The sequence below is a fragment of the Notamacropus eugenii genome, chromosome 3, assembly GCF_028372415.1.
Source record: "Notamacropus eugenii isolate mMacEug1 chromosome 3, mMacEug1.pri_v2, whole genome shotgun sequence".
Classification (NCBI taxonomy): domain Eukaryota; kingdom Metazoa; phylum Chordata; class Mammalia; order Diprotodontia; family Macropodidae; genus Notamacropus; species Notamacropus eugenii.
This window is the reverse complement of record NC_092874.1, coordinates 389,826,699-389,853,502: the sequence shown is the minus strand read 5'-3', so window position 1 is coordinate 389,853,502 and position 26,804 is coordinate 389,826,699. Positions and strand designations below refer to the sequence as shown.

Here is a 26,804-nt window from a genome sequence, read left to right as displayed (position 1 = left end):
GTGAAAATACCAAAGGATTCACACAGGTTATCACAACCACAGTTAACTCTGCAAAATGAAATAAGCTAAAGAGCTAACAGTGATCACAAGCAAAAAGCTTTCATTATTTTGTTGGAGGAGGGAAACTACAGGTGCATGTACCTGGGCCTCTGACAGAGTCCTGCTTTAGTGCGGGCAAATCTCAATATTCCTGTTAATTGCTATGCAGTGAACATTGCCCTGACAGTGAGGGGCAGTGGTAACAGTGAGACAAGCTTGATTCATAAGCAGGGCTCCAGGAGAGGAACATGAGGTCCTTCAGGTGCTCAGGGATCACCTGGTGCTGCAGATGAGTTCAGCCAGAAGGTGAGTGCAAAGGATTGTTGTTATGCCAAGCTTGCTTGCTGGGCCTCAACTCTGGAAAGCAGGGTGTCTCTTAGTAGTGAAACGGGAAAGGTAGTCTTTGCATGGGGATCCTGTTCTTGCTGTATTTGTCCTCCACTCTCCAAGAGGACCATGACATCAAGATGATGGCATGACTTGCAGTTGACTTTGATTTGAGTGAGGGAGGGCTGTGCAAGGTCACCAACCTCACTATCTTGTCCTGAGCCATCTATGTACCAGGATGACTGGAGATGGCCAGGATGCCACGGGAGACCCTAGTCCTTTCAGACTTCACATTCTCACTTTGAGTGAGATACACCCATTCAATGAATAGGCTTCTTTAAGTTATTCAAGGAATGACCTGTTTAATTAAAAAAAAAAATCAAACTGGGAGGGGAAGACCCTCAGGATTCCAGGGTGAAAGAGAAACAATTACTATTTAGCTATTACAATCACTCTGTGCTAGGTGGGTGGGGACTTGTCCAGTCTATGAGCTCCAGAGTGAATTGGGTTTGAGGCTTGATCTTTGGGTAAGAAATGTAGCCAGTAAACTCAAAGGAAAGAAGGCAGCTTTGAGGTTGGGACCCTGGGAGGTTGAGGTTGAGGAGGAGGAGGAGGAGGAGGAAAGCTGCTACTCACAGGTTGTGTTTCTCCTTTCTTAAAGAGGACCATGACATCAAGATGATTACATGACTTACTGTTGACCTTGATTTGAATGAGGGAGGGCTGTGCAAGGTCACCAACCTCACTTTCTTCTCCTGAGCCAACCACCTGGATCCTGTGGGCTGATATTCATCAGAATGGCTGGAGATGGCTCAGGATGCAATGTGAGATCCTGGTCCTTTCAGGCTAAGGTCTTAAAACATTCTCACTTTTGAATAGGCTTCTCTTTAAGTAGTTGCCCAAGGGATGGCCCCTTTAATAAAAAAAAAAAAATCAAACTGGGAGAAGACCCTATCCTGACACAACAAATGACTGCATAATGTGAATAAACAACTAAAATACAAGCGTACATCAGATTTAGGGTCATCCAGGTCAAACGCAGAACAGATATTTTATATTAGAAGCATAATCCCTTACCAAATCCTCTCCCTTCGCTTCACAATTCCTCTCATTAACTTAAGTGAAAAGGTAAAAAGCTGTCTTGAACAACTGGCCCCCAAAGATAATAGCACTTCGACTTAAAACGCTGAGCGCTGGTCACAAACATGCTTAGTGTGTGGTTTATACAGAAGTCTCAAGTGTTACAATGTAACCATAAATAAATCCAAAGGAGGGCTTTCTTATACTATGTAACATTTATGTAATCTCTTAAAATTACTTTCAATACAGAATATATCACTGACTATGAGAGCTGAAAAATGCAATCTTACTCTCCACTTTTTCAGAAGGAACTCGGACCCAGTGAAATTAAGTGACTTGTCCCAACAGGAAATTGGACTCCTGGATTAGAACCTGGATCTCTTCACTGTTCTTTTCACTATACCACACTATGAGATGACATTTCCTATAAAACTGAACGATGATGTTGGGGGATGCATTGTTTTGTGTGTACCCAGTGGAAAGTATAGACAACCTAATACTTCCCTACAAATGCTATTTGTTCTACTGAGTTAACCTGGATTATCAAAGAACTCCCTGCTTCTTTTTTGTGAATACCTTTTTGGATTCATGTGCTCATACAAGAATGGCAATGACTTCCACGGACTTGCTTTTGAACTATGTAAGTAAATACTGAAAAAATCTGAGGAAGCAGTCTTATCTTGGAATTCAGCATAACCATTATGTATGAGGGGGAAAATTACAAGCCAGTGGAAACTGCTTCTGGGTTTTATTTTTAACAGCACACTACAAAATGGCATCCAACTTTTTATACAAGTTTTATTCTCCACCCATCTCCTTTTGGACTTGCTTTTTCTAACCAAAAGAGACCTTGCTACTTTGGCAAAGATCCCCTGTTTCCATCAGGGAAGTAACTACCGCTGGTCTCTTTCAATAGCTGTTATTTATGCCATGAACAGTCTGAAGATACGCTGATGGAATAACGAAAATGTTCAAAACTAATGGTATTCGAGTCGTCCTACAGCCGGGCACGGTGGTCACTAGGAAGAGGATGAACTAACTACGCAGCTTTGCCGTTTAAGCCCAGCCCTGGCGCAGTATTAAGTGCGAGGTTGTTTTTTTCGTTATTTAATGCTCACTACGGAGGTGCATGGCAGAAGCGAGCAAGAGTATAGTTAGAAAGCCCTCCAGAGATCGAGACAGACCCCGGATTGACTCTGGTCACCGGCGGGGGGGGAGGAGGTGTTCTAGGTGGGTCGCGCAGGAACCCCGAGTGCAGCGAGAAGCACGACCTGGACGTGTATGGGGGAGGGGCGGGGCGGCTCCCGCCGGGGGAGGGCCGAGTTCTCAGAACGTGGGCGCGCGATCCCTTTAAGCCCTGGGGCGCCACCGCCTTCACATATGGGGATTGTGACGTCACTCGCCTCCCCGTCCCCCGTCTTGGGGCGGGGCGGTTGTAGCCCCTCCTCCGTCGGGATGCGGCCCGCCCCAGTCGGCCTCCTCCCTCCGTCTGCCGCCGTCGCCACCTCCCCTCCCATGAGGTCACGTGGAATGGCACCTCGCCGACACGCCCGCTGAAGCGCCTTCGACTGTTCCCTGCCAGCCACCGTAGAAGCCCTCGGGCCGCCGCCAGGACGGAAGCCGGGGAGGTTGGAGGGTGACTACGGGCTGCGGCAGCCTCAGCGCCTGCTCTCTGCGCGGGCCCCCGGGATGGCGGCAGCAGCTGCGGCGATGGCCGAGCAGGACAGCTCCCGGAACAGCGCCCGGAACCGGGGCGGGGTCCAGCGGGTGGAGGGCAAGCTCCGCGCTAGCGTCGAGAAGGGCGAGTACTATGAGGCGCACCAAATGTACCGGACCCTGTTCTTCAGGTAGCCGGAACTCGCGGCCGGACGGAGGGCGCTCCGCCCGTCTGGGGGCGCCGGCCTATGCTTTCCAGAGCTTTCCGCCTCGTCAACCTAACCTAGCACCGGCACCGCCCTCCTCCTTTTCCCTATTGGTGGAATGGAGACTAGCCTGCCCTCTCATTGGCTCGCGCGAATGCCTGTCTTGGGGGGAGGGGGTGCAGAGGCCCGGGGTTAGTGTGATCAGGGCCGGAGAGATCCCTAAAGGGGGAGCCAAGGGATGGGGCATGGGGCTTGCGGACCCCCCTTCCAGGGCCGGGCCGGGAGGGCTGCCAGGTTCCTACCCTGACCCAGCCGGGCACCGCCTTTGGGGCCTCAAAACCCCGGGTGGGTCCACACCCCTTTCCGCCTCCCTCCCGGTCTTGACCTCTGCAGGTAGCCGGAGCGCCCCTCCCTCTCCCCGGGGCCCAGCTTGAAGACGAGCCCCCTGCCCTTCGCCAGCCCCGTACCCACGGGCCGGAGGTGGGGACGAGGGGCGGGGGCAGTGTCCGAGCCCTGTCGAGGGTCCGTCTAAGCAGGCGTTGATTTTGTTGGCTGGACACATACGCCCATTTCAGGACCATCGCTGTCCCTCGGGCCGGCCGCCTTCTCCCTGACATAACCCCCCCCCCCCCCCCCCCCCCCCCCCCCCGATCTCTCACCGTCCGTGTCCCCGCCCCGGTCCAGGAGAGAGAAACGACTACCATCCACCTCCCACGCCGAGCCCCCCGCCTTTCCCTTCCCAAGAAAATGCGTTTTCTCTCTCCAGGGACTTCTTAGTTTAAAGAGGGCAGGGAGTTTCTTCACACCTAGATTTCCCCCCTGTCCTTACTCTTGGGGGTCGTGCATAAAAAGTAGTCCATCTTCGAGGATCTTTAAGGTTTATTAGGTGAGGCCTGTCCATTAGCCTTGTAGAATTTAATTGGCTAATTTCCTTGACGCAAGGCTTTACTTGACCGTGATTAGGGTTTGTGAAATACTGTGTGGCAAGCGTGGTTTAGGGTTAGGTCATCTTGGTGAGACTTTGATTCTTTCTCAAAAGATCCATCTGTGTTGATCTGGCAGGACTAAACTAATATTAGAAATGTTTTCTTTGACCTCCAAAATAGGGGAGAGTGTGTGTGTGTGTATTTGAATTTATCATGCTCTTTTTGGTCTTAGCATTACTTTTCAGTCAGGAAAACCTTGATCATAAATGATTTTTTTCAAAGATAGTTAAAATGCAGTTTCCTCCCAAAATAATCAGATTGAGGGTTTTAAAATCCTTTTCTCTATTATGCACTGCTATCTTTTATAGGTTTATTTGCTATATCAGCTGGGAATAATAGGCATACACACACACACACACACACACACACACACATACATATATTTGTTATAATGTGGCCACAGGAATTTTCTTTGATGGGTAATATTGTGTGGTCTTTGGATATGGCTTCAGAGCACCTGGGTTTAATTTCTCATCTGGTTGCTGACCCGCATCATAGAATCAGAGCAGAAAGCTTTCCTTAGCAGTCCATTCCCCTCATTCACCTGATGAGGAGCTTCATAGTGCTCAAAGAACTTCAAGGACTTACCCAAAGTCGTAACTCCGCTACCACATCCACTCAGTTTTGTTTAGAACCGAGGTACCTTAACTCCAGACCCAGTGCTCCTTCCTCTTACATCAAGGTCCAATGACTTCTGTCATTCTGTGTGACCTTGTGCAAGTCAGGAAACTTCCCTTTTTTGGGCCTCAAGCTTTCTCATCTGTAAAAATAGTAAAAAAAAAAAAAAATAGGTTAGATTAGCAAAGGATAATCCCAGAATCATACAAGCTTAAAATCCCTTATCTTAGGGTCAGTTCCAGACTTGCTGTCATTAAAGAGGGGTTACATGAACTTGTTGGTTGTACTGGAATTTTCATTGTAATATGAGTTAAAAATAAGTGAGCATTGATTAGAGGTTGGAAATATTTTACGGTGATTCCTACTCCGATAGGATTTGGCTTATACTCTACATACGTAAACATACATGTATGTACATTGTCATTGCTAAAGCCTATAAATGCAAATTTTAAAGGTCATTTGTACCCATTTTTATTGCTTAGCCCAATTTACATCGACATAATTGGAAAATAAGAATAGTATTTTGAGTTTTTTCAAACATGTTTTCATTTAAATTATGTCTTATTTATTAATTTGAACTTAGTAATCAGTGTTATCTAATGTGCTCTCAGATTATGTTCCAGGGACATTTTGAGCTTGTTTCCTCTTAGGATAAGTAATTAAGTGAACTTTACTAATACCTTTATTAAAATAATATTTAATGTGAACTGATAGCATTGCCAATTCATGTGCCACCAAAAGTTTTGTAAGTGTGATCCTTCATGTTTGTTCAAGGAAAATAAAAAAGGAAGGTTTTTAGATAAAGTGACAAGTCCCATATCTTCTTTTCTAAGAAGTCTGTAATAACCTGCTTATTCCTATGGAATATCTGCAGTCCCATGATAAAAAAGGATGTTAATCTCTCCATTTGGTCTTAAATTGAAGGCAAATTTTTTTTAGACTCTTGTAATGTCTTAATTTTTTACTGGTAGCTTTGGAATTTCTACAAATTAAGCTACATTTAGTGTTTTTATCATTTTTTTGCTCTTTAAAAATAAAACTTTTTAGTTTTACATGAGAGTAGTGTTTCCCAGTAGTTTAAAATAGCTTATTTAATTGGCCTGATAGAAACCACAAGCTAATGCATTGTGTTTATAGTTGTTAATATTTGAAACTAAATATTAGGTGACAAATGGGAGGGGTTATGGTGAGTTAGTAAATTGATTCCCTACTTCTCTCCCAAAAAAGTAAACTAAATAGGTATTTAGACATTAAACTTAGTTTTGTGTTAGTTAGTCTACTTTCGAGTGTGTCAGGAGACAGACTAACTGGCAATCAGACATCTTTAGTAAATGTCAATATCAGTTATAAAATCAGAGTAAATAAACCTCAGAGTTTTAATTGAGATTGATTTCTGTGCAAGCATTTTTTCATATGTCTGGTTTTTTTTTTTTTTTTTTGAAAAGCAGTTATGTTTCAGCTTATTCTTTACTTTCAATTGAATCTGAAGTTACTAATATTGGTTAATTTACAGTTATTAAATAGATACATTCAGTTAAGGATAGACCAAACCTTATGGTAGTGGTGACATAAGTAAGAAAATTGAGTGACATATTAAGTTTGAATTCCAATTTTAGGACCTAGATTAGTGATCCCAGGATGTTTCCCAATTGTCCAGCTGTGAAATTCTGAAAATTTTAACATTTTAATTAACTTTATTTTTTAAGTAAGTTTTTATTGATTTTTTTTACATCATCAAAATTTCCTTCAGTATCTTTCCTCTCTGCCACCCAGAGAACCATCCCACATAACAAATAATATTTTTAAAGACAGAAGAAAAAAATAGGCAAAACTGATCTACATCCAAAAAGTCTGAAAAAAATATATACAGTATACCACCACATTGGTGGATCTCCCAAGGGTATCTTTTGGCGTATATTTTCATGTTTCTCATTTGGGGCCATAGTTATTCTTTGTAATTTTGTAACATTTATTTTAAAAGTTTTATTTTTGGTGGTTCTTTCCCTTTACTTTGTTGTAGTCATTGTATATATTGTTTTTGTAGCTTCGTTTACCTCACTCTGCATCAGTTCATGTAGATTTTTTCATGCTTCTGTTTATTTACTGTATTTATCATTTGTTGCAGAATGGTAATGTTATGTTACATTCAGGTACCACAATTTGTTTAGCCATTCCGCAATTGATGGACTTTGTTTCCAAATCTTTGCAACCACAAGAAGTCCTGATAGAAACATTTTGACATATTTGGGAAGTTTCTTCTCATAATGACCTCCTTGAGGTCTAAGATTAGTAGGTTTCTTAGTGAGAAATTATTTTATCTAAAGCACATAATTCCTGCTTTGGAGAGATTTGAGAGATTTTAAGGATCTGAGAAAGGGTCCCAGAAGTCCATTGTTATTTAACTTTATTTTTAAAAAAGAAGTAGAGTCATGTCATGTCATGCCATTCATTCATTGATTGAATAGTCATGTCAATAGAGTATTTATTTGGGTTGTTATGAAATCAAGCCAGTGGGGTGTGTCAGTTAAAAGAAAGGATCAGAACCACTAGCTCATATATTAGGGATCAGAGAACGTTTCAGAGTAGTCTGAAGCATTTTCTATGGTTTTGGGGTGTGATTCAAGTAACTACATAAAACCATTAGCCGTGCTGTGTTTAATTTGTGGCCCCTTTCCCTTCTCCTCTCCATTCTAAGATGAATACTTGATTCATTCTTAATGTACTGAAGGATCAGCACAAAAATTTCAGTTACTATACCCATTAGCCCCAAGAGCTCAGTCATTACCAATTGTGTGAAAATGTTCCTAAAGTACAGATTCTGTACTTCAAGTGAAGATTTTCATATTTTTAGAGTGATGGAATCTTTCTGTTTGTATTTGTCTTTTTCAAATCTACCAATGCCTATACTGACATATCCTATCGATTCACTGTAAGTAATTTAGCACTCACATTGACCATACTGTCTTTGATATTAGAACTTCCAGGGATGGATATCTTGTGGAATTGGGTAGTTCTGGAGAGCACAGAATTAGGACATATATGGATTCCATTACAAATTACAGATTCTTCTTGTTGACAGTTGTCTATATAAATGGTTGTGGTTTGGATATTTGTACTTGATCCCAGATTTCTGATACATTGCTGCTTTTGCTTGTGCATATTGATCCATTTGTTTGAGAATTAGAGCCTAAAGTTGGCCCAAATTACTGGGTTTTATTTTTTCTTAATATAAATTTTTCCTGTGATATTTTTGGAAGAGTATCTCCTTCTGTAGCCAGATTTTTTGGAGATGATCTAAAAGTATGAAAGAGGTTTGCATTTTTCATTTAGTCACTGTATGTGATTTATGTTTTAAATAATGTTTTAAAAGACCACCTGGAACTGAAAAATGAAAATAATGTTTCTAAAAATTACCCTAAAGAGGTTCTGAATAGTAGTTTTGTAACTCTTCTAAGATCTTGTAGTGTTTGCTAAGTGATCTTTCAACATCTATAGCATGTTATATGCAGTGCATTTTAAAATATCAGATAACCATATTAAATACATAATAAATCAATTGAAAGATATGACAGAAAAGAAATCAGCTTTGTAGTAAAACTGTTGTATTATCTTATAAGCAGACTATGAAATATAAAGATAGTCCCTCTGCTTTTACAGACACATTTCATTATTCTTATTTGATCCTGTATTTACTGAACTTTCTAACTATTGAATCATTCATTGATTGAATAGAGCCTGGTAAGGTAAAGTAGACCTATACCCAAGTTTCTTGAATTCCTTCCTTAAATTCCTACATCACCACCAACATGGCAGTGAAACAGCTAAAGGCATTTTGGATGTTTACCTGATTTAATGTTTTTCTTTTCTCACCACAGTTATGTAGATTTTCCCCCTAATATGCAGCAATATTTAGTTCCTGGATTAAATGGAAAGTTAAAAGACTTTGACTGTTTCCCGTAAGTCAGTAACTAAGAGGATATAAGATTATATGGGTTTAGATTTAAGTTAAAATGAGTATATGGGCTTATGTGTTAATATCTTGGTAAGAACTAGAAGAGATAATACAGAAAGTGTAAAGAAAAAAAGACTAATTTTTTGTGTGTATAGTCAAACCAATTTCTCTGTAGGTAAATCTGTTGTTGTAATTGTGTGGTGGCATAGTAACACATAGTAGGCAACCTACTCTATTATCCTGTAAGCAGGCTTTTAAGTATGAAGACAGTCCCCTGCTTTCACAGATATGATGTCATTCTTATTTAATCCTCTATTTACTAAGTTTTCTTCTCTATTGAAGTCTTTCTGTAATGCTTCATCTTGTTTTTGAGGTGATTCTAGTTTCAAAGGCTGTGCCAGTGGGGAATGTTCACAATTCCTACTTGTGCAGTTTCCAGAGAGGGGCCACAATGAAACACAGGATAGCAAAAAAACAGCCTTCTATAGTTACGTGAATCATGCCCAACCCATAGAAAATGTTGCCGTTTTCCACACTAGAGAAACTTTGAGTCTGTGCCCTGTGATGTAATGTATTCTGTGACTGCCACCAGAGGACCAGAGAGTTGAAGTTGATTCCTAGATTTTACAGTTGTTAATGAAGACCACCTTCCAATGAGTTACTTACTAGTTTTATGACTCTGAGCAAGTCACTTATTTTTTGTCTGCTGCCTAGCTTTCCTATAAAATGGGAATAATAAGAGCAACCTAGGGTTGTTGATAATATATAAAAGTACTTTGCAAACCTTAAAGTACCATATGCGTTTATTATCTTTAGAAGCCTAGAGGAGCTTTAGTCTATAATAGAGAGATTCTTTAGAAGTGAAAAGTAGTTCTTATTTATGGACACTGCATATGTCCTGGAAAAATGAGAGAAGTCAGTTTATCTCTAGTATTACTTGTCTGGCTCTCCCAAAAACAAGAAACAAGTTATGTTTGTCAGAAGATTTTGAAGGATGTAAGTAAGGCTAAAGACATTCTCTTTTTCTTACACAATAGAACTTTGAGTGGAAATTAAGTACAGAGGAGTGGCTTTTTGCCACTTCTAATGCTGTTGACCTAGTGGGATTGGTTACTTTGTTCCAACTCAGAACAAGCCATTGTTCCTTATTTCCTATATTATAATTTATTTCCAGTACTTTTCTCTGTATACTTGCTTAAATCTTTCATCCAGAAATCTCACTTTGGTATTATCCTGCTTCAAGGCAACTTTGTATCCTTAGAATGTCATTTCCCCCAGCCTGTTAAACTTTCAGTCTCCTATTATACAAATAGCTGAAAATTTGCGCGGTTTTCTAAGACTAATGAAAAATGGAGATGGCTAATTCCTTTCAGGGTTTGAACTCTTAGGTCTACCTTTCTCACTCAGCTCTCCATATATATATATATATACATATATATATATATGTAGGGACTGACTGCTGATACTATTTACGTGTTTGATATTTTACTTCCATTGACTTTGTGTCATCTCTGGTTTATCCAGATTTGTGGTGCATGTCTGATGGTAAACCTGGAGAGGGCAGAGATCTTGTTTCATCTAAAATTCGTGTGCAAATAGATGCTGGATAATAAATGTTTTTAAATTAATAAGAATGTGCTACTTCCTTGCTATTGTCCTTCCCTTCCCCAAACAGTCTTTTGGCAGTGTGTGAGAAACTCAGAGCTCCCCTTCAGATTTTTGGTAACACGTGTGTGTCAAGAGACCATGGCCACTACATTCGCTTGAAGGCTGAACTATGGGTGATCTAAAAGTATTATGTTAGGGACAGAGCCCCTGTGGGAATAAAAGCCTCCTAGGGGCTTATGGGACTTCACAGAAATCTTTGAATGTTAGAGGAAGAAGGGGCCTTAGACATCTTAGAGTCTTACTCTCTCATTTTATAAATGCAGTGGAGGCTCAGGGAAGTTAATTAATTTGCCTGAGTTACATAGTAAGTGGCATGGGCAGGACTTGAACTTTGGTCTTTGGATTTCATATCCATCCCTAGTATAAAATTGTGTATGCAATAAGTGAAAACTTGATACTGGCTTTTTTGTTGTTGTTTAGTTGTTTCAGTTGTGTCTGACTCTTCATGACCCCATTTGGGGTTTTCCTGGCAAAGATACTGAAGTGGTTTGCCATTTAACTTCTCTAGCTCATTTTATAGATGAGGAAACTGAGACAAGCAGGTTAAGTGACTTGCCCAGAGTCGTCATACAGCTAGTAAGTGTCTGAGACCAGAAGACAAGTCTTCCCGACTCCAGGCCTAGTGTTCTATGCACTGTGCCATCTAGCCATCCAATTATAACTTCTTTGAAAACTTGTATGTGTTTATAAAGTCTTTGTTTTGTGAACTTGAATGAAATTGTTAGACTCTGTCAGTGATGTTAGGAATGTAGTCCTCTTGTCTATTTGGAACAATTTGGATGCACAGAGTAACTTGACTGTTTCAGTGTTGTTTTTTCTTCATTATTATAGGTACATGTCACAAGGCAAACACATAGAAGCAAGAGAACTAATGTACTCAGGGGCATTGTTGTTCTTCAGTCACAGTCAAGTAAGTGACTTTTCATTTCTATTTCTGTTCTAGAAGAAACTGAAATGTGAATGCTAAAGAAAAAGACTAATAGGCGGCACTCTGTGGGCTGGTGCTATGCATTCTGTCCCATTTTAATCAGTTTTGACAGCAGTAACCTGGTTGTTCCTATTGAATAGAAACCCACATCTGCAATAACAGCCACACGGAGCCTGCCTTATTTCGTGTTGCTTTCACAATTTTGGCTCCAGCCTTTGTGGGTGCTTCATCGGCAGTGTTATAGTTAGAACTGCCTCATAGATGTTCACTGAAATGGTAGCCAGTGGGGTAACCCTAAAGGTCTTTCCCTCCCAGATCTGTTTTGTTTTTTTTTTTTTTTTGATTAGGTAAAGAGGCCATTCTCTTCCTCATTTTTTATTAAGCCTTAGTCAACTGAATGGGCATTGCCTCAGTCAAACTGAGACCTGTTAAAAACCTGAGCTGGAAAATGCCATGGTCCCCCACTGCATCCTGGGCCGTCTCCAGTTGCCCTGATCTATATCTGGCCACTGGACCCAGGTGGCTCTGGAAGAGAGAGTGAGGCTGGTGACTTTGCACAGCCCTCCCTCCCTGTGATCCAGTTCACTTGCATGTCATGGCATCTGTGCTGTCATGGTCCTCTTTGAGAACAAAGGACAAAGAATAGCAGTAGTCAGTTGCAGTGCGTCCAGTACATAATGACTCTCTCTGGAACAGCTTCATTTATCCGTTCACAGGTTTTGAATCATTTGAAAAACTGGTTAGCACCCCTTTTAAGCACGTGTCTGAAAACCAAAGCATCCCGGTTTTGTTTCTAGAAACTAATCAGAGCTTCCTGACTAACAATATGCTTCTTGTTTGTGTATGTTTTGTAGCAGAATAGCGCTGCCGATCTTTCCATGCTGGTCTTAGAGTCCTTGGAGATATCAGATGCCAAAGTAACTGATGAGCTCTTGGGTGAGAATTTTACTATGCTGAGCTTTACAGTGCTTAAAGTACATCCGCATTTTAGAGATTATTTGTAGCTGGTCACTGATGTGATGATTCCTTAAGTCCTTTGACTCCCCTTTTGGTGCCTTGAGTTGTGATGTGGTGTGGCGTTAGTTTTGCTGTAGAAGCATCCCAGCACTTCTCACAACTGAAGATCCTAGTCTCTGACTGACTTGGTGCTGAGCATACTGGCACACTTAGCAAACATACTGTGTTTTATAGGTGGAGCATGATTTTTGGCACTGTCCTCTCCCCCAACACAGGAGCAACATGTAATGTCTGCACAGTAATTGACCTCTCCGCCGCTTTGATGGACAGCGGCTTCCCATCCAGTCAGCGAGGTGATGTGCGCATTGCCCGCGAGTCGGCCATTTTGTCAAAGAAACTTGGCTTGGCGGACTGTCTAATTCGGTAAGCGTGCAGTTCGTGAAGCCCTTTTTGTGAGCTTCCCGGCTGGAAAGAATATGGAGAGGCCTAGCCACCCCTTGCCTCCACTACTCTTCCAGAGGCCTGTCGACAAAATGGAGAATAAAACTGAGGAGTCTATGATGTTTCTGTGACTCCATCCTGGCACACTGACTCCTCTGTCCCTGATAGTGTTGCCCCATTCTAGGTTTCATTCTTCCACAGGGGCCAACCTCCCCACTGCAGCCTTCCCCTGCCCCCCTACTTGATCATGTCTGGGCTAAGCAGTGAGGCAGGAAATATTTTTTTTCCCCTTCCTACTCACTAAGGGAGAGTGTGGCTTCTGGCACTGCAGCGGAGAGGTCAATTGGATGTTAACAATTCACAGAATTAGTATGAATTTAAATAGTACATTTGGTACATATATATCTTTTTAATGCTCGGCAACTTCCTTTTAAAGTAAAAGAGTTGATTTTTAAGCTGTAGTGTATTCACAGAACACTCAGAATGTGTTTTCTTTGATTAAGGATCTATGTTTATGTTGCTTTTAGAAAATTTGGCTAAAGTGTTTAGTTTGATGGATCCAAATTCTCCAGAAAGAGTGGCATTTGTATCCAGAGCACTGAAATGGTCCAGTGGTGGATCAGGGAAATTGGGTCATCCAAAACTGCACCAGTTATTGGCCATCACGCTATGGAAAGGTAAGAATCTTTCCTTTGGGTCATTTTAAAATTGGAGTGATAGTATGGAACATTTTGTGATTGGTCATAATTTCATATGTGTAAAAGGAGAACCCTAACTGCTTCAGGGGTGTGGGGCACTAGATTTGGAGTCAAGAAGATTTGGGTTCATATCCCTGCTCTGCTGTTTAATGCCTATGGGACTATTTTTGAATCATTTAACTTCTCTAGGTCTCAGTTTCCCCTTCTGTAAACTAAAAGGGCTAGTGTAAATGACCTTTAAAAGGATTCTTTTAGCTTAGATTAACTACAGATTATATGAAGTGAAAGGATGTTTGTGAAAGTGCTTAGAAATGTCATGTTACAAAAATGTAAAACAATGAGTTGATGAATAATAGAGATTAATTGCATAAATATAACCTTTTATAGACTATTCAGAAGGGTGTGGCCACTTGGCCTTTATTTTCATTTTTACTTTATAATTAAAATAGTCCATGACAACTCTAGACTTGGGATATGGAGGGTGGGATATTCTTGCCCTCCAAATCTAGGTGTCTATACTTTCTCCTTCTATATTTTGCTTCTTGGCATTCAGTAACCTTTTAAAAATACTTTGATTTGATACTTTAGCTAACTATGCTGAAACTAATTGTAACGTAATGAAATTTCCTTAATTGCCAGTCATTTGGAAGTCAGAGAGTTAGGCTGAAATTTATCTTTACATTGCAGGCTCTTCTTAATGTCAATTAATTATATAAACAAGTTGAGAGTATTTAAGAGAACAAATTTTTCTTGGACCCTCAAGTATTATACCAGTGATGAAAATGGTCATCACAAAGAATTTTTATATTTATTATAAGGAAATTGAAATGGATCTGACAGATGGATGTCCTCTTACAACCTGGAAGGAGTTGGGAAACCTGTAGCTACTTAGCTTTTCCATTCATTTTCCATATTTAAAGTGACTAATCTCTGAAACAAAAACCAGGACACTTGGTCTGGAGATATTTCTTTGGTAAAGTTTCATTAGAAATAGCCTTTCTTTTTTTGAAATAAGAACTGTTTTAGAAAATATGGGATATTGTCAATCATCTTTACCTTTCCTCAGATTTTTCTGTAAAGACTGTTTATTATTCTTGAAAGTAATGAAACTCAAAGGAAAAGCAACAGTGAAATTGTGGGTGTGTAATCTAAGGCCCTCCTCATTTTGGAAATGAGTAACTGAGGCCTAGAGAAGTTGAGTGACTTGACCAAGTGCACACCAAGGTAGTAAATTGGGACCCAGGATCTCTCATTCCACTGGCCTCCACTCTGCCTTTCTTCTTTAGCTCCATATTCATTATGTAAAATAATCTGTGCATCCCCTTGTCTCTCCTTACCACATGCAGGGGGGGTACTTGATCAATCTTTTTTGGTAATTATATGGTAGCCTTTTCAGCATTTAGTTAGAAAGAGGTTCAGTAATGAAAATAATTAACCACCTCTGAGCACAGTCCAAGTGACTTTTCCTTTTACCTTTTGTTTTTTAAGTTAAAAAGAGTATTTGGACTCTCAGGACAAAAGGCATTTTTTGAGGGAATTTTTCTTCCCTTTTTTGTACATTTCTGTGAAAAAGTTCTGATTTTTTTTTTTAAATTTTCTCAGTCATTGTACTGTGCCCAGGGTCAGAAGACATGGTATACATCAAGTAGGGCATAAGTGTCAGCTATTATCAAGACTGGTCCTGTGATTTTGTTGGGTCAGTGAAACTCATGGAAGACAAAACTGTTTCTGCCAGTGCAGCCCAGAGCCACCAGCGGTTAAATGTCTTGTCCAAGGCTGTAGCAGCCTGATGGTATGTGTCAGAGCTCTCTCTGAGCTTCAACCTAGGTCTTTCTGCCTTTGAAGCTAACTCTCCTCCCACTGTGCCATGCTGCCTCTCGTTATGATTAGATAATCTCTAACATGAGCTTTTTATTCCACATGCCATAAATAAACATTTTAAAAGCTAGGATTCAGATAGGCTGTATAAAGAAATTCTTTACCTGTACTACATAATTTTTATTATTTCTATTTTAGTCATTTCATAAAACGTGTCATCAGTGTTGTCTTATTTTGGCTTGACCTAGTTATGGATTCTGTATTGATAATTTTTTCCATCTTTGCAGTTTTAATTTTTTTTTATATGAAGGGTTTTCTGGATCTTCTATTTTCACTTTTTAAAAGAATTCTCTCTTTTTTTTTTTTTTGTGGGTTACTGAATACTTTTATTCTGCACATAGAAGCCACTAAGGATTTGGCCTGTGGGCTCATCAGGCTGCATCACAAGTACATGGCTGTACACATCAACACCAAGGTTGGGGGTGAGAACAAGTCAATCTAGCCCAATCACAAGATGATAAAGGGTGTTCTGACAGAGAGCCAGACGATCAGGTAGTCTCCAGTATAAGACAGTTCTAATGAAGCAGTGAAAACATCACAGAAAGGTTGAAGGGAGAGGGAAGTTAAGCAGCAGAGAACCCTGCCCCCAAAACAAGACTGGTCTAGTACTTGGTGCTGTCCATTCTTAGAACAGGAGCGGATATCTATAGAGGTGATTGGCGCCTGTGAGCTCTTAGGCCTCCTAGCCACAGAGCTTACTTGGCCCGAGGGTTTCTGAAGTTTCTTCCAGCAAATTTAGCCTTGCTGCCCAGCTCTTCTGAGAAGCTGGTTATACTTGGCCAGACGCTCAGATCGGCAGGGGGCACCAGTCTTGATCTGCCCAGTGCAGAGACCCACCACCAGGTCTGCAATGAAAGTATCTTCAGTCTCCCCAGAACGATGGGAAACCATTACTCCCCACCCATTGGATTGGGCCAGCTTGCACGCCTGGAGAGATTCAGTCACAGAGCCAGTCTGGTTCACTTTGAGTAGGAGGCAATTGCAGGCCTTCTCATTCACAGCCTTTTTGTTTCGCTTGGGATTGGTCACTGTGAGATCATCTCCTACCACCTGGATGCTGGCAGTAGCAGTAAAATTTTTCCAAGCTTCCCGGTCATCCTGGTCAAAGGGATCTTCAGTAGACACCACTGGATAATCCTTGATGAAGCTCTTGTAGAGGTCTCCAAGGTCAGAAGGGGAGATGTAACTGCTGGAATCATCAGGAGACTTGAAGTCTAAATCATATTTCCCAGATCGGAAGAATTCAGAGGCAGCAACATCCATGCCAATTACGACCTTATCAGTATAGCCAGCCTTACCAATAGCATCCTTTAGCAGGTCCAGAGCTTCTTTATTCTCCAGGATGTTAGGAGCAAAGCCACCCTCATCCCTTACGTTGGTGGCATCTTGTCCTTATTTCTGCTTAATCACACTCTTCAGGTTGTGGTAGACCTCAGCTCCAATGCGCATGGCCTCCTTACAGTTTGTTGCTCCAACAGAGAGGATCATGAACTCCTGCATGGCCAACTTGTTACCAGCATGGGAGGCACCATTGATCACGTTGAAGGCTGAAACGGGCAGGAGGTCAGCAATGTGACAGTATAGGGAGACACCTTTCTCAGCAGCTCTGGCCTTACAAACAGCCAGAGACTCCCAAAATGGCATTTGCACCAAATTTAGATTTATTTTTAGTGCCATCCATCTCTATCATCAATTTGTCGATCTTCTCTTGCTCCACAACATTCAATTTCTTGCTAATCAGGGTTGGAGCAATAGTTTTATTGATGTGCTCAACCACTTTGAGACACCTTTCCCCATGTAGCAGGTCTTATCATTGTCTCGGAGCTCCAGGGCTTAATGGATACCAGTAGAAGCACCACTGGGCACAGCAGCTAGGAATTGACCTTTTTCAGTGTAGAGATCAACTTCAACAGTAGGGTTTCCACGAGAGTCAAAGATCTCTCTTGCCTGGATCTTGTAAATAGACATGTTGAGTTTCTGGATGGGGCTTCCTCCGCAGAGCTCAGAGAACAGAGGCCGAGGGGTCTACCTACACTAAGAGGGAGCGTTAAATGGGCCAAATTCTCTCTTTTTTAGAGAATTATTTTATTCCTCTAAATTTCTCCTTTGCCTTTCTCTTCCCATATGTATGCTTTATGATTAAGTTTGGAAAAAATAATTCTACTTAAGAAGCTTGCACTGTATCTAAAGTCTTTCAGAACTATTAGCAAATTCATGAATTTAGAATTTCAACTTGTTCTTTTGTGAAGGAAAATCTCTTTTTTTAGCTAAAGTAAAGATCTTGTGCCTTGATTATAAATAGTAACATTTGAAAATATTGACTGGTTTGAGTCACTGTTGGAAAGTATTAAATTCAATTTTTTTGGTTGGAATCATCAATAACTACTGGTTATGTTTTCAGTATTTACTCCTATGTCACAAGATATTATTAGTCACCAGTGTAGACACAAGGACCAACAAGACAGGGCGCTGGTCCTCAGTAAATTGTAGTATAATAAGAGGACTACAACACACATGTAATTGTAGCTCAGACTTAAAAATGATGAAAGCAGAAGCATATAGTTTAGAAGAAGTATGGGACGCATTTCTAGCTGGGGGGGTGGAAGTGGAAAGGAGGTAAGTTTTATAGAAGAGACATTTGAGCTATGCCTTGAAAATAGGTAGAATTTCAAGAACTGAAGGTACAGTTAGGATGAGGATTGGTTGAAAAAAAAAACTAATAACCATTAGATAACTTCTTGATATCAGAGACTTTTTTCTATTTTGTATTTTTGTGGCTCAATTGTATATATTGAATTAGAATTGATAAAAAAATGTTAACAGGAACCTAATGAATGAATTTGCTTATCTGTTTTCACTGTTGTGGCTTTGAAATTAATTCTTTAGTCAAATTGTATAAGTCAAAGATAGATTATTTCTTATAGGGAAGATGGTTAGCAAACAATTGGGGTAGGGACTTAACATTATTTCTTAGTGAATTTTTTTCACATCCTAATTAGTTTTTAAGTAAGATGCACCTTTGTTTTTAGTTCAAGAACATCACTCTCAGTCTTTACTTTCAGCAGGCCTGTGAACTTCAAATTTATTTACATAGGTGGGAATGTTTTATATTCAAGTGGCCTGTTGTCATTAATTTTTTTGGCTGTAGAACTTTTATTAATGATCAAGCTAATTTTTCTTCCCTTTTTCAGATCAAAGATCTTAATTTGATCTTGAGCTATGCTATAAAATAATGTTAGCAGAAAATGTTTGACAAAAAATTTGTGCTATTTTAAAAACTATCAAAACAATACTAAATATTTTTCTTTTCCTCTTTTCTAGAACAGAATTATTGTGAGTCTCGGTATCATTTCCTGCACTCCACAGATGGAGAAGGATGTGCGAATATGTTAGTAGAATATTCTGCCTCTCGAGGATATCGCAGTGAGGTGGACATGTTTGTAGCACAGGCTGTCTTACAGTAGGTGTTCCTGTTTGGTTCGTTTCAAGAGCATTTACTTTGAAAAATATTTGATTATATTACCTAACTGGGATTCTGGAGCAACTTTAAAAAGTCGTTTGCGGCTTATCATTTGATAAGAATGATTTGAAATGCCGAGCGTTTGTGCCTTTAATGAAAATCTTAAGATGTAGGCTGTAGGTTTAATACTTTCTTTTCAGGAACCATGCCTTGCTAATGCCCTTTGAAGGTCAAAACTTTTTGCGAGTCTTAATTTTTGTGATAACTAATTTCAACTTCTAAGTCACTTTTTATTTTAATTGAGCAGCACAAGAATTACTTTGAAAGACATGCAAGTTAGATTAGTCTCATTTCCAAAATGTATTTGAAAAAAACAAAAGAAAATCATTACCTTTCTCTTCTAAGCCAATTTGTCTCTGAAAGGAAATGTACATTTAATTAACTATAAGAAATGCCGAAAGGTTTTCTTTTCTCTGAATAAGAACAACACCCTGAAATTTAAATTTGATTTTCTTACAAGCCTTTTTTGCTTGTAAATAGCGATTAAAATTCTGCATAGTATTGACTTTTATTAATTTTTAAAGTGTGATGATGGATTTACAGAAGTGGAAACTCCCTTAAAAGACAGAGGAAGCAAAGGCAAGAGACTAACTTAAATGTGTTATAGATTCTAAACAGGGCAAAAGTCATCAATCCTAGATGCTTGGGCTATGTGATTTTTTTTTCCAAATCTTCTTCTTTATGCATGATTTTCACATCTGCAATTTATTTTTCTATTCTACTAAAACTTGATTTGGTTCAGCAAATAGATGCATTTGAATAGGATTTACTTTGTATGAGTTCAAGTGCAGAACTTAATACTGTGGTGTGTACTTGCTTTGCTTAATACCTTTACCCCATGTAGCTTTTTGAGATAAAGGTATATGTTGAATATCTAAGATGTCTTCTTGCCTTCAAGCATTTTAGAACATATTGGAAAATATAAGCTATACAACAATACCTTGAAATTTAATTGGTATAAAAGTTTAAAGCATAGAGTTTTTTATTGGTCTAAATATTCTCTCTAGAACCAAACTTAATGTTTTTAAAGAATTCATTGATTATAGGTAACCTGTTTGTGTACCCCCAAAATGTTCTGGGATTATTATTTGTGGAGATTTTAAGATGAAAATTTTTAATGATATACAATTATATATATACAGCATAGAAAATAAAAAGTTCGTGTGATACTTTGACTATTACACAGAAGCTATTTATGCTTCTTATTTCCTGACCCAAAGGACTAATATGATCTTTACAAGTTATGATATATATGGAATTTGCCTGTATTATACTGGCATTGCCCTTATGTACTATGCAAGTGTAATATCCATATAGTATTTGAAGTTTTTCCAAGGGATACATCTTTTCATTGTTGTGTGCAGGAAGGTGATTGATGTAAGAGGGAATCCTTCTTAGATCTTTGGATTAGATCAAATTGACAAATGTTTTGTCTAATTTGGATCACTTCTTTTTAATTCCCTTTGATAGAGATAATAATTGCTTGTAAAAATGAATAAAAAACAAAGAAATGAATTCCTTTTGATAAACCATGTACTTTGACCTTTTTGTGAAATTTTAAAATAAGAAATCATATTATTTTTTATGCTTTTCCTAAAATAGAGCATTTTCTTAATTTTTTTTCCTTAGGTTTCTCTGTTTAAAAAATAAAAGCAGTGCTTCAGTGGTATTCACAACATATACACAGAAACATCCTTCAATACAGAAGGGACCTCCATTTGTCCAACCCTTGCTCAACTTTATCTGGTTTCTGCTGCTGGCCGTTGAAGGGTAAGTTTTACTGTGTTTTTATTAGCAGCAGCATTTTGGTTTCTGTCCTAAGATTTCATCATTCTTTTGTCTTTGTTTTTTCAGAGGCAAACTAACCGTATTTACAGTATTATGTGAGCAGTATCAGCCCTCACTCAAGAGAGATCCTATGTACAATGAGGTTAGTAGCCAGCTGTATTTTGTTTTAACAGTTGGATTATTAGACAATACATATGATTTAAAATGCAAAGTACTTCACAAACCTACTTTTGCCCTTAGTAATATAGAATGGTGTTACCCTTGTTAAAGATACAGATTTAACCAAAATTGACTGTTGAAAGCACTGGGAGTTGAGTCATGAAAATGATGGATGTGTGTGAGCTATGTAGGTCAAGCTTCCTTTTTTTCATTATTTATAAATTGACAGTAGCATCTCTTTCTTGTTTTTCAGTATCTCGATAGAATAGGACAGCTCTTTTTTGGAGTACCACCCAAGCAGACGTCATCCTATGGAGGCTTATTAGGTAAAAAGTCTGAGGGGAATTTATTTGCAAATAGTACTAATCTAACTACTCTTGCTTCACATTTGAATTTAAATCCATATTGTCATATATGTTTTGTTTTAGCTAGATGTTCCATCTAAGCACAAGATAGTAGCCCCATGAGAAATCATTTTTTCAGTGCCCAACTAAAAGGCATACTTTACTTAGGTGATAGCAGAAATTATGTTAAGGAACTGTGATTTCTTTTGGCTTGCTGTAGTACCTCATGTGAACAAGTACTATCACTTGTGTCTGGGAATAATGTAGGGACTGGTGAGGCTGTCTAGGTGGCAGCGGTGATTTTTGCATTATTCATTTCTCATTTTATTGTAGGGAACCTTTTGAACAGTCTTATGGGATCAGGGGAGGAAGAGGATGCAGAAGATGGCCAAGAAGACAGCAGTCCTATTGAACTCGATTGAAAGCTTCTCTCACTAGGAACTGCATGAATCAGACAGCTTGATAACTCAAAAGACATTTTCAGAATATGAGCCCTAAAATTTTGTTTTTCACAACTAGGAGGGCTCTCCATTCTGTTAAAAGAAGGTTGCTGAGATGTTTATAATGTTTGGTCTATATTATTTATGTAAAAAGGGTAGCCAGAAGAAGTGATTGGAGTGATTGTTAGCAGCCTTTCAGTATGCTGACCAGTGACTTTTGATTGAGTTATATAGTCATTTATGGTTTCAAATGCAGTATTCCTTTTCAGATTAATACAAAATAAAGCACAGGCATTACTGTTACTTTACCCTTTCAAAATCATTTTGTTTCAGTTTCTTATGGGGAAAAATGACACATTAACCTTTGCTGTCACAAAGGAATGTCTTGAAAGGCCAGGGTAGTTTTTAGCTTTTTCTCTGAGCCTGGTGCCAAATGTGTTTCAAGGCATGCCAAAAGAAAGGGCATTTCATTGGCTAGATAACATCCAGCTAAGTACCTTTTGGAGTGCAGCAGATTTTTGGAAAACAAAAGAGTTGGCTATCTCAAATCACAATGTAACTTGTGCCCATCAAAACTGATTTTTTTTTTAACCTTTCAAATGTGTGTGTTCCGAGTTTTGCTTTAATTTGAATGGATCTTTGTAGCATGTGGGTAAGAGTCTGAAGATACAGAATTCCATGCTACTGGTTTTATACATAACAGATTCTCATGTTGTTGATCTTACTCCTTCATCCATGGGAATTTGCTGCCTTTGATGGAATTTGACAGTGTTAGTTGTATATGTGTGTAAGGTGACAGTTGTGTTTAATAAAGCAAGCCAGCAACCCCTGCCTTTTTCTTAAGTACAACCACTTTTGAAATGTCATTTAAAGAAAAGGGATACTGCAGAACTTTAATTTCTATCTTAATGCAATATTTATTTTTATTGGGTGAATGATTCCTTTAACTTAACATTTTAGAGAAAAAAGACATGGAATTACAGGAATAACTGCAGACCAGGAATTAGCAAGTCTACATTTTATCACCTTATGATGCAGTGCAGTATGCCAGATATTACCAATATAATTACAGAAGGGGGTGGGGGGGGAAACACTTTATTTTTTCACAGTTAAAAGACGTAGATTAATACACAGTGATCATGCATGGGGAGGAGGGAAATACAATTTTATTTACTGTAAAAACAAATGAATTTAAAGGAAGGTTTTGTGTTAATGTTGAGTTTAAATAAATACTTTATACTGGGACTTGAAGCACTGTTGATTTTTGAAGTAGCTAAATGGGGAGGGGAGTGCCATTTTAAGCCTTTTTCTCTCCAACATGAAAACACTGAGTACTATATTCCATCAAATTTCTGATGGGTAGGAGCAGCAGTAGCTACATGCCGCTCTTTAAGTTGCCAGGCCTTACTTCTTTACCCAAGGCTAGGCTAGCTTATTTCAGTAAGCTGTAAATGTACCCCATGTCTGTAACACAGATACAGGTCTAGTGTAGGTTAGATGTTGAGATGTTTTTCTTTATTGAGCACTGATGGTACACAGAAAACATCACACACATACCGGGCTCCTGGGATTTAGAGAAGAGATTTTAGAGGCCATTTCATACCACTGCTGAGGGCTGGAAAAGGGAAGTGACCAGCCCGAACCCTCACATAGGTGGTGAAGTCTAGATTTGAATCCAGGATTTCTGATTCCAAATCCAGTGTTGTTCTTAATATACCATACTGGCATAGATGTTTTCTGTCAGTGATGCTTAAATTTATTTATTTTTTTAGTTTCCCCATTTCTGGTATAGAGCATCTACACTTAGAAATTATCTAGATAAGTATAATTAAAACTTTGGTGTGATGAAATGTCAAGATACTTAAGATAATAATGTAAGTACTTTCATTTGGTAAAGATCCTTTGAAAAATGTGTGATGTTCTGTATACTTGCTGTAAAAATTTAACATTACTCCATCCAGCTGCTAAGAGACCTCCCAGCAGCTCTTAGACTTATGGCTCATTAGTGGTGTCTACAAAGTACCCCAAAATTTCCTTGTTGTGCTTCAGTTAGGCACCCATCAGGTTCTCCAGAGAGTTAACGGCTTTGATAATGACTTCATTACCAACCCTACTGCTGTTTTTTTTTTTACTTTGGTGTTTCACTTGATTTTTAACCAGAAAACTTTTGGAAATTAAACCCCATTCATAGCCTTAGATGTTCATAAGATAATAGTGACAGGGCAAATTGGCCGTGTTACAATCACACAATCATGTACCTTGTACCATTACTGTAGTTTATTTAAGCATGTGCAGTAATAAGCCTGTCAATAAAACTTTTCCAGCCTATGAAGTGTGTGCAAGTTAGAGATATGACATCATCCAGTTGGACTCTGTGGAGTGATTGTACTAAGTGTAATGTCAGCATTCTGTTTCTTGCCACTTATTCCACTTCTGTACAGATTTTTTTTCTTCTGAAATGTTTCCTCATGGTCCCAAATAGATCACGTGCAGTTGTGGGAAGAATCCTGAGCATTCTGCAGTCAGAGAATTCTGCTTCACAGCTCCAGATCCAGAGATGTAATAAACCAATAAATCAGAATTTGAAACAAATTATTTGGCTCTATCCATATGTCGTTTCCTGCCCTTATTTTGTACCCTGCCTTACCTGGTCTTTTTTGTTGGTATTTTAAAAATTATTTGTTGATGCTTTGTTTTTAAATATCTGTGTTGCTGGCTACCTACTCCTTCATGTAGAAACCCCACTTGTAATGAAGAAAAATAGTTAAGAACAGACACATCAATCATGTGTGATATCACGTGTCATTCGACATGTATATTCAACCATCTCTGTCAAGAGATGTTTCAAAGTTGGTCGCTACATTCATCTGAATTCTGTTGTCTTTTGATTTGCTTTGTATATAATAGACATTATGTATATTTTGGTTCCGATTTGAAATCATTCTGCATCTGTTCATAGAAGTCATTTTTTAAAATAAGTCTTTACTGATGTCATTTGATTTTCTTGCATCATGGTAATTTCCTCCTGTATCTTTCCCCCTTCCTGAGAATCATCCTTTATAGCAAATAGTATTTTCTGAAGAGGGAGAAAAACAGCACAACTGATGAATATGTTGAAAAAGTGTGAAAGCAAGCGAAATATATAACACCTGTGGATCTCTCACCTCCACAGAAGAAAGGGGTAGGTTGGAAGTTTCATCTCCTCAAGTCGTACTTGATCTTTACAATTTTATTACATTCACTTTTAGTTTTTGGTGGTTGTTTTTCCAGTTTGTATTGTAGTTACTGTGTATATTGTTTTCTTATCTCTGCTTACTGTGTCAGTCCACGTAGTTGTAGATCTTTCCATGCTTTTCTTTAGTCATACATAATTTCTAAAGGCACAGTAATGTTCCATTAAGTTTAGCTCTTCCCCGGTCGCAGAAAGTGCTGCTATAAATATTTTGGAGTACATGGGGGCTTTCTTCTTATCGATGGCTTCCTTGGGGTATAAACCTATAATGGAGCCTCTGGGTCAAAGGATATAGACATTTTAATAATTTTATTTGCATAATTTCAAATTGCTTTCCAAAATGATCATACCATTTTATAACTCCACCAACAATGTATTACTGTGTCTGTCCTTTCATGACACTGTGAAATGGGTGTTTTGATTTGCGTTTCTCTTCTCATTAGTGATTTGGAGCATTCTTTTGAGAATGTTCAAACCTTTGACCATTTAAATGGTGGAGAATGGCTATTAGTCATATATATTTAATAGTTGCTTATATGTCTTGGATACCAAACCATTATCAGAGAAATTTGATACAAAGATTTTTTTGTTTGACAGCTTCCCTTCTTAAGGGAATAAGATAATGCATTAATTTTTGTCTGGAAAAACTTTTCAAATATCAAGTAATCAGAGTTATTAGTTTTATCCTTTGTAACTGCCTCTTTCTCTTGTTTGGTTAAGATTACATCTTCCCAATAGCTGTGAGAGTATGGTATCTGTTTATCTCCAAATTTTTTTATAGCCTGATCTTTAATATTAAGGTCCCATGTCCATTAAGAATGTATTGTAGAATATATGTTGATCTAAACCTGTTTTCTGCCAGACTCTTCTAGTTTTCCAATTTTTTTTAATCAAATAAGGATATGTTTCCTAGGTAGTTTATCTTTTCCATTTTTATCAGATACTGGATTATTGAATTCCATTTTCTCTAGTTCTGCTCTGTCTAGTCTGTTCCATTGATCTCTTATTTAACCAACACCAAATGGTTTTGACGACTGCCGCTTTATAATATAGTTTGAGGGCTGGAAGTACTAGTGTTTCTTCCTTGTCCCTCTTTTTCTTCATCATTTCCCTTGATAATAGTCTACTTTTGCTTTTCCAAATGAATTTTGTTATTTCATCAAGTTCGGTAAAATATCCCCTTGCTTATTTGATTGGTTCCCATTTATATTGTAATCTCTTTTGGCTGCCCTTGGGAGTGTTGTGGTCCATGTGTTTGACACTTGTATTCTGGATCTTTTGTTTTTCCAAATGAATTTTGTTATTTTGTCAAGTTCTATAAAGTATCCCCTTGGTAATTAGTATAGCAATAAAAGTGTAAATTAACTCTGGTAGTATTGTCATTTTTATTATATTGGCACTGGGTATTCCTCCAGCTGTTGTTTTTTTTATTTCTTTAAGGAACATTTTGTAATTAAATCTACGCAAGTCTTGTGTGCTTTGGTAGATTGATTCTTGCATACTTTGTGCCTTTTGGTGTTATTTGCAATGGGATATCCTTTTCTATTTTTGCTTCTTGGGTTTTGTTGTATAGATTTTTGAGAGTTTATTTTGTAACCTGCAACTTGGCTGAAGCTATTGTCTCAATTAATATCTTTGCTGATTGCCTAGAATTTTCCATGAATACCATTTTATCAACAAATAGGGGTAGTTTTGTCTCCTTTCTATTGATGTTTGTGCTTTAAATTTCTTTTTCTTGCTTCATTGCTGTTGCTAGCATTTTCATAACTATATCAAATAAAAAGTGGGGAAAATGGGTAATCTTTGCTTCACCCCCAGATTTATTATAAAAAGTTCTACTGTATGCTCATTGCATATAATGTTTGCTTTTGGGTTTGGTAGATGTTT

At 38.6% G+C, this 26,804-nt stretch overlaps 1 protein-coding gene and 1 pseudogene across 3 annotated transcripts; one reads left to right on the top strand and one right to left on the bottom strand.

Moving 5' to 3' along the window:
* The first annotated feature begins 1,452 nt into the window (after window positions 1-1,452).
* Window positions 1,453-24,277, top strand: GET4 (guided entry of tail-anchored proteins factor 4). Of its 3 annotated transcripts, none has more exons than XM_072597795.1 (9): window positions 1,453-3,293; window positions 11,364-11,442; window positions 12,315-12,396; window positions 13,386-13,535; window positions 18,756-18,894; window positions 20,584-20,724; window positions 20,809-20,884; window positions 21,155-21,227; window positions 21,579-24,277. In XM_072597795.1, exons 1-9 carry the CDS (start codon window positions 3,136-3,138, stop codon window positions 21,665-21,667), a joined length of 987 nt encoding a protein of 328 aa, XP_072453896.1. In that variant the 5' UTR covers window positions 1,453-3,135; the 3' UTR covers window positions 21,668-24,277. The 3 variants fall into 3 exon arrangements, with proteins under 3 accessions (XP_072453896.1, XP_072453898.1, XP_072453897.1); XM_072597797.1 differs by lacking the exon at window positions 1,453-3,293 and adding an exon at window positions 3,523-3,653; XM_072597796.1 differs by lacking the exon at window positions 1,453-3,293 and adding an exon at window positions 8,795-8,868.
* Window positions 16,061-17,485, bottom strand: LOC140497166 (alpha-enolase pseudogene; annotated as a pseudogene).
* Window positions 24,278-26,804: the final 2,527 nt, after the last annotated feature.

What these genes read in the sequence shown, in the direction of transcription:
- GET4 (XM_072597795.1), top strand. Translation starts at nt 3,136, where the DNA reads ATGGCGGCAGCAGCTGCGGCGATGGCCGAGCAGGACAGCTCCCGGAAC. An exon ending in TACCGGACCCTGTTCTTCAG is followed by an intron (nt 3,294 to 11,363) that starts GTAGCCGGAACT and finishes TCATTATTATAG; the next exon opens with GTACATGTCACAAGGCAAAC. An exon ending in TGTTCTTCAGTCACAGTCAA is followed by an intron (nt 11,443 to 12,314) that starts GTAAGTGACTTT and finishes TATGTTTTGTAG; the next exon opens with CAGAATAGCGCTGCCGATCT.